Below are 14,500 nucleotides of genomic sequence, written 5' to 3'. Positions count from 1 at the left end.
GGAGATGGAGGGGAAGGGAGAGAGGGATGGGAATGGGGGCGTGGAGAGAAAGTGGGGGGGAAGGAGAAAAAAGGGAGGGGACTGTGAAAGGAGGGAGTAATTTTTAAGAAGTCACATTTAGAGAGGGGGAGGAAGAGAGATTGAACAGGAGGGAGGAGGGATGAAGACATTAGATATGAAAGCTAACAGCCCACCCCCCCCTCCAAACCCACAAACCTCTCTTGCAAAGGTCCCAGAGAGAATTGTACTTTCAATTTATACAGCCCTAATTGCATTAGAACTGTCCTGCTCTATCTCCCCTCTATTCCTCTCCCCCACATCTCTGACTCTCTTCTCTCTTCCTCTGTGCTCCCAAGTCTTCCCAGGGACTATTACATGGTGCTCTGCCCCTCCGCTGGGCCCTCCTCTTCCTCTCCATCTTCCTTCTACCATTTTCGCTTGTCTCATTTCCTCCCTCTCATGTCATCTCTTTCTCTCCCTTTATTTCTCAATCCTTCTCTCCCATTGTCTTCTTTTTTTCATTTCTATCAATTAGTCAGACCCCTCCCTCATTTTTCGGCCCATTCTCTTTCCTGCCAACGCCTATCAATTCAACATCTCCACCCTCTTCTCCCACTTGTCCCTCCCCCTCATCCTGCCTATTAAAAGAGACCTGTCAAATGTATCTTTGTCCTCATTCTCCATCTCTCTCACGTCATCAGTCACTCTTTGGTTTCTCGTTCATTACTTGTACTCATTTAGTGTGAAGGCGAGTTTCAGTGTATAACATACATGTTCTCCTCTACCTCATCAGCAACCTTCTCCCTCTACTTTCCTTTCCAACAGGTTTTTCTTTCTCAGTGAAAACTTGTTTTGTTTATGTGTGCAGCTGTGGTTGAAGAACGTTGCCATTTTCAAGCTTTCACCGTGCTAGAACGACTCTCCTTTCCCTTTTAGATTGTTGCTGATGTACACTCGAGCTGATGTAACCCACCCCCCCCCCCCCACCCCGGTGCAGCTGCTTTAGTGGCCCATGAAAAGACTGTGGTTGGACTAAGAAGCTCCCCAGTGGGATTAAACCTAACTGAGCATGAAGGAGGCTGTCCTCAGCTTCTGATTTGGTGCATGAAAAGTTAAATCAGCAAATCTTGTTGGAAAACGTCTCTCTTCGTTACTGGGTTTGTCGCAGTTTATCTTTCCTGACTCTCTAGCAGGAGTTCATATCATTGACCATCAACGTTTCAGTGGGTGTCATGTGGGTTTTCATTCCAACCTCAAACTGCAGTGAGGGATTCCGCTGTTCTCCTCCCTCTTTAAAAATGAAATGCCATTGGTGTAGATTTAAAAACCACGCTTGCATTGCCTTTTCGACCGTGATTACTCATTCCTCACCTACACTCTATTTGGTGACATAATATGAGTAAAACATGATTACAAGAGTACATTCTCTCCCAGGGGTATGTAACAGACACTTGTTGGAACTATATTAAAGGCATGAGTGTGTCACTTGACATTGAGAATTTGAACATCTGTGGATTTTTGTTAATTCTCTGCATTTTCCTTTTCTTGTTTCTTACTTAAATACAGCAGATAGAATACAAACAATGTGTTTTCATCAAAGTTTTCATTGCAAACTTCTTAGGAAAGGTTTGTTCAGACATTCTTGTTATGGCTACAGGGCAATGGAGATGTTTTATAAAACTGAATACACAATGAGAGACAGGCATTGGCTTTCTGTCGATATATATCTTTCTTTGCAACTTTAAGTGTAAAGAGGAGCAAAAGCTTCTTCCCCCTGATACACACTGCCTGCTGTTATTGTTCACGTTTCATTGACTTTGCATGCATCTCTGCTTCTTCTTTACATCCAGTTAGACATTCAGAGAAGTGCTTTCCTTAAACTTTCCTTACTCTTAAAGCTTTTGTCATTTTCTGAACCCCACACTTGATCTCCTTCCCCTCACTTCTTCTCCTGTTTGTGTGGACTGATTGGAGCGAGCTGAAGTCGCTCGGTATGGAAATCTACCCCAGAGCTCATGACACGGAAGTTCTAAGTAACCCAAATGCATTCACACACACATGCACACACACACACACACACACACACACACACACACACACACACACACACACACACACACACACACACACACACACACACACACACACACACACACACACACACACACACACACACACACACACACACACACACACACACACACACACACACACACACACACACACACACACACACTTCTAGCTTCTCTAGAAAGTAGAAAGGCATACAGTAGTGAATTACAAAAGCTGTATTGGAGGCTAAAACTCATAATAAACAGTTGAGATATCTTACAGAAGTCACCCAAAAAACGCCAGGAATTGTCACAAGCTCTAAAAACATGTATCAGACTACGTGTGAATGAAAGTATAAAAACTTCAGAAATAATCCATAATGATTTCATCACGGTCTGAAGGACCATTTTCTTCTTCTCCCCCTCTGGGTGTAATTTGTTCATTTTATGAGGCAATAGAGGAAATCTGAGAGAATGTTTTTCTTTTAAACAAAAATAAATAAACTATACTAAGGACTGTGGGACTTTAAACAAACACAGAGAGAGCCTGGGGAGTGTGTCTGTTGTATTGATCCCACAGTGTCTCGCTTAATGTCAGTGTAAATTAGCACAGGTATTTAGACCTCTGCTGGAGCAAACACACACACACACACACACACACACACACACACACACACACACACACACACACACACACACACACACACACACACACACACACACACACACACACACACACACACACACACACACACACACATACACACATACACACATACACACACACACACACACACACACACACACACACAGAGAGAGACACACAGACACACACACACACAAAGTAGGAGAAAAAACAATAGCTTGAGAAAGGGAGAAAAGGCTCTTTCTAATAAACACACATACCGTGAACATGGTAAATCTATAATTGAGTTTTTTAACTGTGTGTGTGCGTGTCGGCTTTCATCAATATATTATTGACTACTCAGTTTCCTCCTCCTATTTACTGACTTCCTTTTAGAGAGAACCAATCAGGAGAAGCACATTAAGAAGCTACTTAGCACAACCGCTCTGCTAAGAGGTCTGCAAGCACACACACACACACACACACACACACACACACACACACACACGAACACGCACACGCACACGCACACACACACACACACACACACACACACGCACACGAACACGCACACGCACACAAGCACACACACACACACACACACACACAAACACACACACACACACACACACACACACACACACATACACACACACACACACACACACACACACACACACACACACACACACACACACACACGTGAATGGCCAGCTGAGATGTGAAACCCACAGACATCTTCAAGCAACAAAGATAAACAAGTGTTCAAATAAATAATGAATTACACAGCAAGACATTCGGGTACGGTTAAACTCTGGGGATTAGAAGTGGGGGTAGGGATAAAGAAGAAAGATGGGTCGGCAGAGAAATAGAAGAAAAAGAGAAAACAAAAAAGTCTGGAGGTACTCGAGAAGGGAGAAGGGAGGAAAGATGGTGATGAAATGAGCTGATCAGAAAGGGGTGATGAAGAAGGAGCTGAGGAGGGTTTAGAAAATGTTTCAAGACAAGACAAAAGAGGGGAAGATACAGCGAAGAAGAGTAAACCTTTTCCTTATTCTGACATATTTGTTCTTTTTTTACTCATTTATAACAGGTAATGTTTCAACAAAACATGTATTTCTCCATGCTTTTTAATGCTGATTTCATAAGAAAGGAGACATATTGTTCCGTCTCTGTCTCTCTTTTTGCTCCCTGGCTCTAAGAGGTTTTGAAGCAGCCTCATTCCAGCCCGACATGTATAATGGCGCTTGCAGGGAGCACAAAACAATTATTACTGGTCCAATTTATCAGCTGCTAAAATATCTCTAAGAGCAACACAAGTATAGCAGGGCCTGTTTGACATCCCATTTCATTCTCTTTTTACTAACATTAGGTGTTGTTTTGTCCCTCCTTTTCTCTGTCCATTTATCTTCATTATTTTCTATCATGTTTTCTCCTTGGTTATATCACCGAGATGGGCTGCAGGTACAATGAAAGATTTATAGATGGAACCGTCAGAGAGGGTATGTGACGCTGTCCTTGATGCTGAAACTTGCTCACCACTTGTGTGCTCTTCTGCATTTACCTTCTACAAGGATGCAGCATGTGACTGTGACTATCTATTAATAGCAACCCCCTGTACATGTTATATACTCTATAGAACTGTTCGAAGTGTTTATTTAAATCAGCGTTGACACTTTGCTTCAGGGAAGGCTGCTTGATTTCTTAAAATGCCTCTCCCACTGCACAAAATCCCTGTTGGAAATATGCTACTATAATACTTACTGCTATTATTGTTTTTATGTTGTTTTGCTGGTTGAAGGTTAGACAAAGAAAACTGTGTTCAATAGCTGCAGTAGTTTTGTTCTGTAACTATTTCTAATTGAAATATTGTACCGGGAACATTGATTAATGCTAACAACCTAATCATGGTGGACTTCAAAGACTGGCATATTGCAGTGTGCCTCTTTCCGTCAGTTTTTCTCTCTCCCTTTTTTCCCCCGCCTCCCACTCTCCCTAATTCTTCCTACACTCCTCACCTCCCTACTACTCTCTAAAAGATGAAACCAATTTTTCAGCCCCCACACGAAACAAATGACTCCTAATAATCCCTCGTTTCCTGAAGAGGTCCTCTCTCTTTCCCGCGCAGCAAAGAGACCAGAAACATTAATGGATATGTGGAATTAGGAGGAACATGTCAGAGAGCTCGGTAATGACAGGCAGTGTTCTGCTTTCCATTGTGGCCTTGTGAGAACTCACTGCATTACCACATCACTACTGTTCATAAGCTGACTTTTGATTTGGGAGATGGTAGATGATGGCTGAGGTGGAGTTGCATTACCCAAACAGATCAGACAGAGAAATCATGATTAAAAGCCACTGCTGAGTGCTCCTGGTGTGATTATGTGTGAGGCTTAGTTTCGAGGCTGTTTAAATATTTGACAGCCGTAAAGATCCCACATTTTGTCCAATGGCTGTACTTGTGATATTCTGCTTTTGATGCAATCCTCAGATGTGGAATTGTTTAGGAAGGATGATGCAAGACTATGTGAAAGCTTTTACATCTGGCTGCCTTTGAAGATTGTAGCTTATAATTTGATTCCTACCCCTTCCATCCTCCAAAGACCCAAAAACGTTGGCACTTTCATCTCAGTGACCTATCACAGAGACCTCTCTCAGTGAAAGACACCTTGTACAACCAACCAGCAATCAACACCTTTTCACCATTTTGGTAAACAAATCAGGAAGCCCAAATGGTTAGTAATAGCAGCCATTTTGATGCTTTTACCCAAAGGGAGAGAAAAGTGTGGTTATACAAAGATATGTGTTTTGTTCGTGGTGGTGTGTTTGCCGTGAGGCAACAGAAACATGTCATTTCACTATAGATGTGCTGAAAGTTAGCAGAACTTTTGATTTGAATTATCACTATACAAATAAATGATCTTTATATTCTACAATGGCAAATACATGTTGTGAAAAACAATTATGCTGAAAACAAACTTATCAGGAAATGCTTTTAATGAATGTTTGTGCAACCTGTTCAAAGAGAATAATTTCCATTTATTTTCTTTATGTTACTGACATTTCAACATGATTAAAATTAACAGGAAACTCAAAGCACTTGGTCAACTTAAGGCAAAGGTTTCTGGGAAAAAAGCCAATGATGTTTGATAATATTAACAATGATAATATTTTACAAAAAGCTACAATCTTTCCCATGGTTATCTTTTTTTAAATATTTTTAACCGTGGTTAAGTATCGTAACAGACCAGTCTTTAGCCAACCTTTCGTGAAGCAGTTTGAACAGGGGATCAGCAGACCGCAATGGAAACTGCCATAAGTGATGGTGGCCATGGTGACCAAACCATTCCTCTTTGAAGGCGCTGTCATGAAAAACAGCATTGCTGCTTGCATTGACTTCAGCCAAGAGAGTATGTGAATTAACCGCTCTGTAGGTGCACCCCATGTCCTTGCTTCTTCGTGGTGACCATAGTGGGGTGACCAAATGTTTGTTCCAAAGAACTTAAGGAGTTATTTCAGGCTGAGGGTTATACAGCTAGATGCCTTATGGCTTCCACCCCAGCCCACTGGGGACAGGGTGACCCCCATCAGACGCACTGATCAGTTGTTTTTGTGCTACAGGAATGGTGTGACTGGGAAACACCTTTCCAAAAGAAATCATGAATCTGAGAGGCCAGTGAAGGCCTCCCACTGGGACCCGTGCAAACTCCATACGTGGTGTGGCTTTTCAGCGGCCTTGTTCGGATGTTAAAGTAAAGTGGCATATGCCCTGTCTGTTAATGCGGTTATTTCCTTTGGACTTGTACTGTAGGGCTCCTTTTCCTCATCTGTGCTCGCTGGAATGACACAGGACTGGTGAGAAGGGAGGAGTGTGTGTCAGTTACTGACACCCCTTGGGCATGATGCACTTACATTTCTCTGTGCTCCTTCAGGAAATGTGTGCAAGGTTGCTTTTACTTGCTTGCTTGGACACTGGCTATGCTTTTACCCAGTCCAGTTAGGTTCTGCTTGGGTTGGCTGCCCACCCCCCCCCCCCCCCTCCCTACTACTGTGCTGACACTGCATGGGTTATAAAGAAGTAGGTAGGCGGAGGCAACTAACCGTAGACCTCTAAGGAGCAGTGTGGTGGGTCCATGTTTTGGCGCTAGAGGGTGTTCATTCGTCTGGTTTTCACCCACTGTACCCAAAGGGTCCAGTAGAGAGCAGAGCCTGTGTGAGTGAGAACAAGGGTTACGTATTGTAACCCTTGTTCTATGAGCACAGATGGAGCCCCTACCATGGGTCCATCCTATGCTGCTCGCTGAAGGGGGGGTCAAATGACACTCAGAGGCGTAGCTGCCTTATATACTGCGAGGCTGACTCACACAACTGTGTATACATATATATATATATATATGTACACAATTTGTAGATACATAAGGATATTTTAATGCCATTTCTGTGAAGTTAGTTGTAACTTAAAACACAAACAGAAATGTTTTAAATGAATACTGTACATAAAAAACTCAAGTATCATTTGTTAATTTGTATTATTTTTGTAAAGTTTAAATGTTCAGCTAATGTCCATGAGCATTTGAACTGAAACTGTTGTAAATGCTACTGATTTAAAGAAAACAGGGGAAAGACGTAGCATTAGTCACCCTAGCACTCCATTCACACTGAAAAAAGGCTAACGAAATCCCAACAGAAAAGCTATTTGAAATGATGGTTTCAAGCTGGCTTTTTCCAGTATGTGAAAGAGACAGTGGTTGCAAAAGCCCTGAACAAAATTGGGTTTTCTCACTAGGGCTTTGCTGTTTGAAGGAGGGCTATCAGGCCAGATTAGCTCTACCTCAGTGGTAATGGAACTGGGAGCATTTTGAGAAGCATCCTCCTCCTCAATGTTTAGCGTGAGGTTCTTGGTTGCTGTAGTCGTAGCAATGTCTGTTACGTTATGTGTTTGTTTTGATCTGTTAATCTATAAAGTAATGGTGGTGATGATTAGGAATGTAACAGGGGAGAATACTTTTAAACAATATTTTCCTTCAACTGACCCTGCCTGAAGATAATTAACCCCAAAAGTGTAAAGTCATCATTGTTAAGTACATTTTAGCTCTCTTTTCCAGAAAGAAAACTTTACATTTAACTTTATGAGTCTGTTTTCTTTAACTATAATTATGTTACCTTAAAAAAACACCAGCTTCAATGCAATGGCACTGGGTTAATGGCTGCATAGTGATGCGTTACACTTACTGTAATGTTTGGCTTTGTGAAAAAGTGCTGGGTATTGAATGATGAATAATGTTTTCAAAACAAAAGCATGTTTATCATAACGGCTATATTTAGTCTTTATTAAGTTTATTCTGAAGTACACATGTTGAGGCCTCTCAAAGTTTTAATGCTTTCAACAATGACACCGAAGTTTAAAACTCACAATTTGGAGCAATTAAATGTTTTGTGCATATAGCAAGCAACCTTTAAAGATCTAAAGGGACACCCTGTGTCTCAGCAGGAGTGACACCTGCCAGCTTGACGCATTCACAGGGGGAGCATTAGTGTGTGAAGGTAGGTGTGTAGGGCCGCCCCCGCGTAGTTGTGTGCCCATATTTGAGAGGCTGCTTATCATTTGAGGGTGAAACCCGCTGTGTGTGTGTGGCCAGGAGGGTTGTAGCAACAGGAGGAGGTAAACAAGCTAACCTTTACAGCTTTGATCAACCTGGAGGAAGGGGATGAGCTGGGGAAAATCTATTCCAGCATAAGACATTTGTGCTGGGTATGTCAATATGTAGCTCAGAGATTTCTGTTTGTGTTCTCATCTGTGAAGTCATCCCTTACCTCGGCCAGCGGCACGATTCCCTGAATGTCTGCGTTGCTGATGTAGAGGTGCGAGACTTTCTCTGTTTGTCTGGAAGTTGTCTGCATGTCAGGGTACTCGACGTTCCAGTGCAGAGTCTGGGTTGGCACGAAGTTGATGACATTATCCACCTCAAAGTCCAGCTGCATCACTTCATATGAGGGACTTTCCAACCTACAGAGTAATAAGAAGAACAACAAATGATTTCTCTGGGTCTCAACTATTTTGTTTAGTTGTACATTCTTTTAGGTGTATCCTGCAAATGATCCTGTATGTGCCCTGTATACAACTAAAGGAAACATTAGTGCTTGCCAGAGGTGGGAAGTAGAGGAGTACAAATACTTTGTTACTGTACTTAAGTAAACATTTCTGGTATCAGTACTTTACTCCACTACTTACAGTATATGTCTGTCCCCTCTTTGTTTTTCTTTGCTTGTGTTCTAAATGGTGGATTGAAACATTAATAAGCCAACAATGACATTATTGTTCTATTAATTTAAAGTGAGGTTCAGTTGCCAGTTACTCTATAAAACAGTTGGTAGTTATAGGTACTTTGTACTTAAGTACATTTCGAAGCCCCTACTTCTTTACCTTTACTTGAATAAATAAGTGTAGTCAGTACTTCAAATTTAACCAGAGTATTTTTAAACACAAGTATCTGTTCTTCTACTTGAGTAAAGGAAGTGTGCACTATTGCCATTTTAAGATTGACACATAATGCTTCCGAAGTGCAGTGCAAAATCACACTAGTGTGGGACATGATGAGCAAATAATACCACTCTCAGGACTAAGGTCACCACAACTTGTTTTAATGATGGAAGATTACATTTAAGATAAATAAACCTGAAGGTATGGTTAGGAATCTTTTTTTAGCATCGTAACAGTACGTAATGCAAGTCAAGAGTATGTGAATGACCATTGAAACAATTAAATCTGTTTTAAATTAGAAAGAGCGCAAAACAGCCCAAAATAAAACTCCAAGGCTTCATTTTGATGGTATAGAACACATGTGTCAAACTCAAGGCCCCGGGGCTAAATCAGGCCCTTGGTGGATTTCATTTCGGCCTGCAGGATAATTTTTAATTACTATTAGATCTGGCCCGCCGGTATATTGCACGGACAGCTTCACTCAATTCTGAGGGTTTCCTCAGCTCAGAGCCTGACCCCAAACTTGCACCCAAGATGAGATGCCAAGTATCTGGTTTGAACTCGCATCACAGAGCAGCAAACTGAGTTTACATGGATGTTTCCTTCTGCACTTTTGTTCTTGCGACAACATGGCATGTTTGTTTTGTTCTTTGAGGGAAATAGTTTTTTTGAAGGTGTTGTTGGCCTGTGGAAAAATGTAATCATAAGAAATGGCTCCGGAAAAGCTGCAGATAGAGCAATAACAAATGAATACAACTGATTATTTAATGTTTCATGTTGTTTTTATAGGCAATAATTTAAGCTTTGTTAGTTCCAGGTTTAATATGTGCAATAAATTCATTTCAATACATTTTGCAATAAACATTGAACCAGTCCGGCCCTCGAATAGTACCCATTTTTTTATTTTGGCCCACTGTGTATTTGAGTTTGACACACCTGGTCTATATGCTGCTTGACTGGATTGGGTGTCTGTTACAGACTGCAAATACCTTCGTACACTTCCCAAAGAAATAATAAAATCTCTTAGCACCTACTACTTGTGAAAATGTGATTATGATGATGATAATAATGAGCATGATAATGAAGGGCGATGACGGTGAGGATATGATAATGATTAGTGCTTAGTTATACCTTGCAAAGAAGGTGTGTGTGTTTGTGTGTGTGTGTGTGTGTGTGTGTGTGTGTGTGTGTGTGTGTGTGTGTGTGTGTGTGTGTGTGTGTGTGTGTGTGTGTGTGTGTGTGTGTGTGTGTGTGTGTGTGTGTGTGTGTGTGTGTGTGTGTGTGTGTGTGTGTGTGTGTGTGTGTGTGTGAGAGAAATGGGGAGCCAAATAAACCCATCCAAAAATAATTATTGATTTTACAGCTGAATTGAAACCTTCAGCTTCTTGCCTTGTCCAGAAAAATCTGATGTATGTGCCTCTTTCTTCCTGTTGGTGATTGTGTGTTATATTGTTATTTTGGGCATCATCACAGACCAGTAACCTTTCTAAAGATGTTTTGAATGCAGGCCCATATCTACTGAGCCAAGTTTAGCATACAGACTGGAAACAATTGGACATACCTAGCTTGGCTCCATCTGAAATTAGGAAATATCTAATTTATAGAGTGATTCTAAGATACATTATCTACTGCAAAATCATTAGAAAGATATATTAATTGATTTAATAAGAAGCTGTTAATAAAATCTCAGTTTCAGATTGAGTTAATCCTTTCGACCTTGGGAACTACAACCATTTTTATAAAAAGCAAACATCCTATATACACTTCTTCCTCTTTATTCTGACAAACAGAAATGTGTCTGTCAGCTTGACAACTTGGATCTGTGCTGCACATGCCCTCAAGACTGTCAGTACCCACTTTGCCTCTCTGCCCGGGTATATCTGCAGAACAGATGCAGTCCTATCATTTATCCCCAAATACTTTTTCAGCATCTCCTGTAACCCTTAGCAAACAATGTCATTGTTTGGTTTTGGGTTGTAATGGTATGAATGAAGAATTAATTAATGAATAAAGTTAATACTGCCCATTTATTGCTTCAACCGAGTAGCACCTGAATGTCATACTGACCTTAACCCTTGACCTTTGAGCATGATAATCTAACACATTTTTCAAATTCTTAAAGCTGATTTTTGTGCAAAAAGTGAAAACATTCCCTCAAGGTAGGGATATCAAATATTACAAAATTGGACTAACAGACAACTTGAACGCTGTTGACGGTGCACAGACGTAATACAATTAAATATCCACACACTGCATTGTAATGTGTGTTTGTGTTGCCTTGAGCCATTGCACACACACACACACAAAAAACGCAGACACTCTTAACTGCAAACTCAATCTGCAATGTGACAGTACATTTCCACGGTCAAGATAGCAGTGAAATATACCCACTTATATTATTCAGTGAGAGCAACAGTAAAGGTCTCCTGGGTGGGATTTTGGAGATAAACATTCAACACACACCACAAACGTCTGTTTCACAGTGTAAAGAGAGGTGGTTGAGAAATAACTTAGATGCTGTTTAGACACTGAACAACCAAGTGACTGTTTATGTCCTACTTGTTTTCTAAAATGTATGTACTATCTGTCACTCACACATTCTCTCTTACGCACACACAGCGGCTAGGGGAACATGAAAGAAAGAAGCAGCTGTAAATTGATTTTTGAGCACGAGTTTTATAGCTCTGCCTTTGGAAACACACTCATACAGATATATAGGGGTTAGAGGTCACGACAAAGCCAATTGCAGAAGGTTTGTGATATCTGGTGTCTCTGTATTGGTGTATGACTCTGTGTGAGTCTAGGGAGATGGGGTGAGCGATGTGATACAAAGAAAGATTAAGGAGAGAAAACTGATGGGTGTCATCTCCCCTTGACCTCTTCCAGATCCCTCCATCATTGTCTCGTCTTTCATCTGTCTCCTCCCATCCGTCTGCTTCTCTCTTCCACTTACCAAACACAACCTGACATCATATTTTATACAATAACCCTGCTCTCTTTCCGTTAATAAAAGAACCACATTTCAACATAACCCAGGGGGCTTGGTGACATCATGTCTAAAACGTCATTCCTCTTCATTCCAATGTGAGTCATTTGAGCTGGCAATAATACAGAACAATTACAATTGCATTAATATCTGCGCCCACATTAAGTGGCTTCTTAACCCGCAATCTTTCCCTAGTTTTATTTCATGGTTGAAATGGTTACAACTTAGATCACAGCTACTGTATGTAGAGCTGCAATCACACGAGTACATAATGTTCCTAAAAGAAGTAAAGTGTCCATCAAAAGGTATCACAAATTTGACCAACATTTTGAAATAATCAGCAACAAAATGCAAATGATTGCCTGTTGACTTCCCCTGTTAATCAAGGCAAGGCAGTGTGTTTTGCTCTTCATCCAGTTTGAATAAAAGGGGATGCATCAATTTACAAAATGAGAAGTGTGCCGCAGAGACCTGAAACTGAAAAACGATGGAGAATCACATCACTGATTGTTTATTGTATTAGTGTGAAAAAGGATGATTCAGACGTGTGGAGTAATGAGGATCAATTCATGTCAAGTCGAAAACTGGTAATTACGGTAACTAAAACAAGACTTGAATGCAGCATTAATTGATCATATTAGTGGATGTCTATACAGGTTGTTTTTCTATAAGCCCTTCCAACTTTCTTTGTCAGCTCTTTTTAAGATAAACATTCTTGCCGAAGGACACATTGAAGGTACAGTAGTTTCTATGAGCATTTTTCTTATACTTGAATTCATAAGAATTTCTCCTTTTTTGGTAAGGTCCACCAGGCTGTAGGTGTGCGTGTATCAATCAATACGACTTGTTTAACCTCAAAGGACACAGTTGCAGTAGCACTATTTTATATGTTTCAGGAAGAAAATTATTATAAAACAGAGGTGTAGACACTCACACTGCGACACACAATGCTGTGTCACTCTCACTCTCTGCTCCTGTCTCTCTCACACTCACAGACACATGCATACAGGCTATGCACAAGCCACACACCCCTGTCTCTCTCTCTCTCTCTCTCTCTCTCTCTCTCTCTCTCTCTCTCTCTCTCTCTCTCTCTCTTTCTCTCTCACAAATACACACACACACACACACACACACACACACACACACACACACACACACACACACACACACACACACACACACACACACACACACACACACACACACACACACACACACACACACACACACACACACACACACACACACACAAAAACACCAAGAAAATGTTGAGTGTGTTTGGGTGCAGTGTAATCGCTGGAGCTGAAAAAGCAATGTGTCTGCTGTGACAGGTTCATTCAGGTGTTAGCTTCGTCCCAACCGCAAGGCTCCAAAACAATATTACACTGTCCTCTCTCGTGCATACACGTGCACACACACACACACACACACACACACACACACACACACACACACACACACACACACACACACACACACACACACACACACACACACACACACACACACACACACACACACACACACACACACACAAATACAGACACTAGAACATTGTTCAGCAACGCTCAAAACCAACGAAACAAAACAACTTTGGAAGTTGACACTTCTCACTGTCTAGGAGTGTGCTTTCATTCAGGCGATACTGCCTTTTAGATATGATCCGTGTTACTGAACATTTGATGTGGGTCTACAGTGTCCGTCTGAGTGTGCCGACAGCTGTTTTACAACTTTCCTCTCAATTAGGGTGACAAACAATTCAGACACTGTGTTCATGTATTTCAGAAAACAACTTACTCTCATTGGGATTTGAATCGGATATGGAACTTTTCATATATGTGATCAAGAATCAGATGTTTTATACAGGAAAAGAGAAAGACAGAGGTTGAGAATGTTTTTGAATTGTGTGTATTTGGACCGCTGAACAATGGTGTGCATGGAACTATTGAGGAAAACTGGAGTAGTTGTGAACAGTCAATTATACTTCACTTAAGATACTACTTGGTCATTTGAGTGTTCCAAATCGAGTCCAGCACATTCAAAACATTACAGGTCTTTATCTAGTTGTTCGACAAGCTTTAAAATATTAGTTCACATGCTTCTTTACAGTTTAAACACAATAGGTTGTAGAAAGAAATTCTGGATATGGTAAGAAAATCCTCTCCGATGTTGAAACCACAAAATATAAATTTGAACAATCCATCAGCTCTTTGAAACTTTTAAAGACAAAGAACAAGGTGTATTTGTGTTCCTTGCTCGCCTGTTTTGATAACTGCTACTGATGTTTTGATGCACAGTGAGACAGACAGACAGACAGACATATGCATATTTTTGAAAGTGAATGTTTCTCTGCCCAT

General features: G+C 41.0%; 1 protein-coding gene across 1 annotated transcript in view; it reads right to left on the bottom strand.

Moving 5' to 3' along the window:
- Window positions 1-14,500, bottom strand: part of LOC307043150 (transmembrane protein 132C) — a 264,602-nt gene that overhangs the window by 63,808 nt on the left and 186,294 nt on the right. Inside the window, exon 5 of the mRNA XM_079687429.1 lies at window positions 8,491-8,683. Within this exon, the coding sequence (XP_079543555.1) occupies window positions 8,491-8,683 (193 nt within the window). The remainder of the gene's footprint in view (window positions 1-8,490; window positions 8,684-14,500) is intronic.

The sequence above is a fragment of the Notothenia rossii genome, assembly GCF_949606895.1.
Source record: "Notothenia rossii genome assembly, chromosome: 6".
Classification (NCBI taxonomy): Eukaryota; Metazoa; Chordata; class Actinopteri; order Perciformes; family Nototheniidae; genus Notothenia; species Notothenia rossii.
The sequence above is the reverse complement of the archived record's forward strand: the minus strand, read 5'-3'. Positions and strand labels throughout refer to the sequence as shown.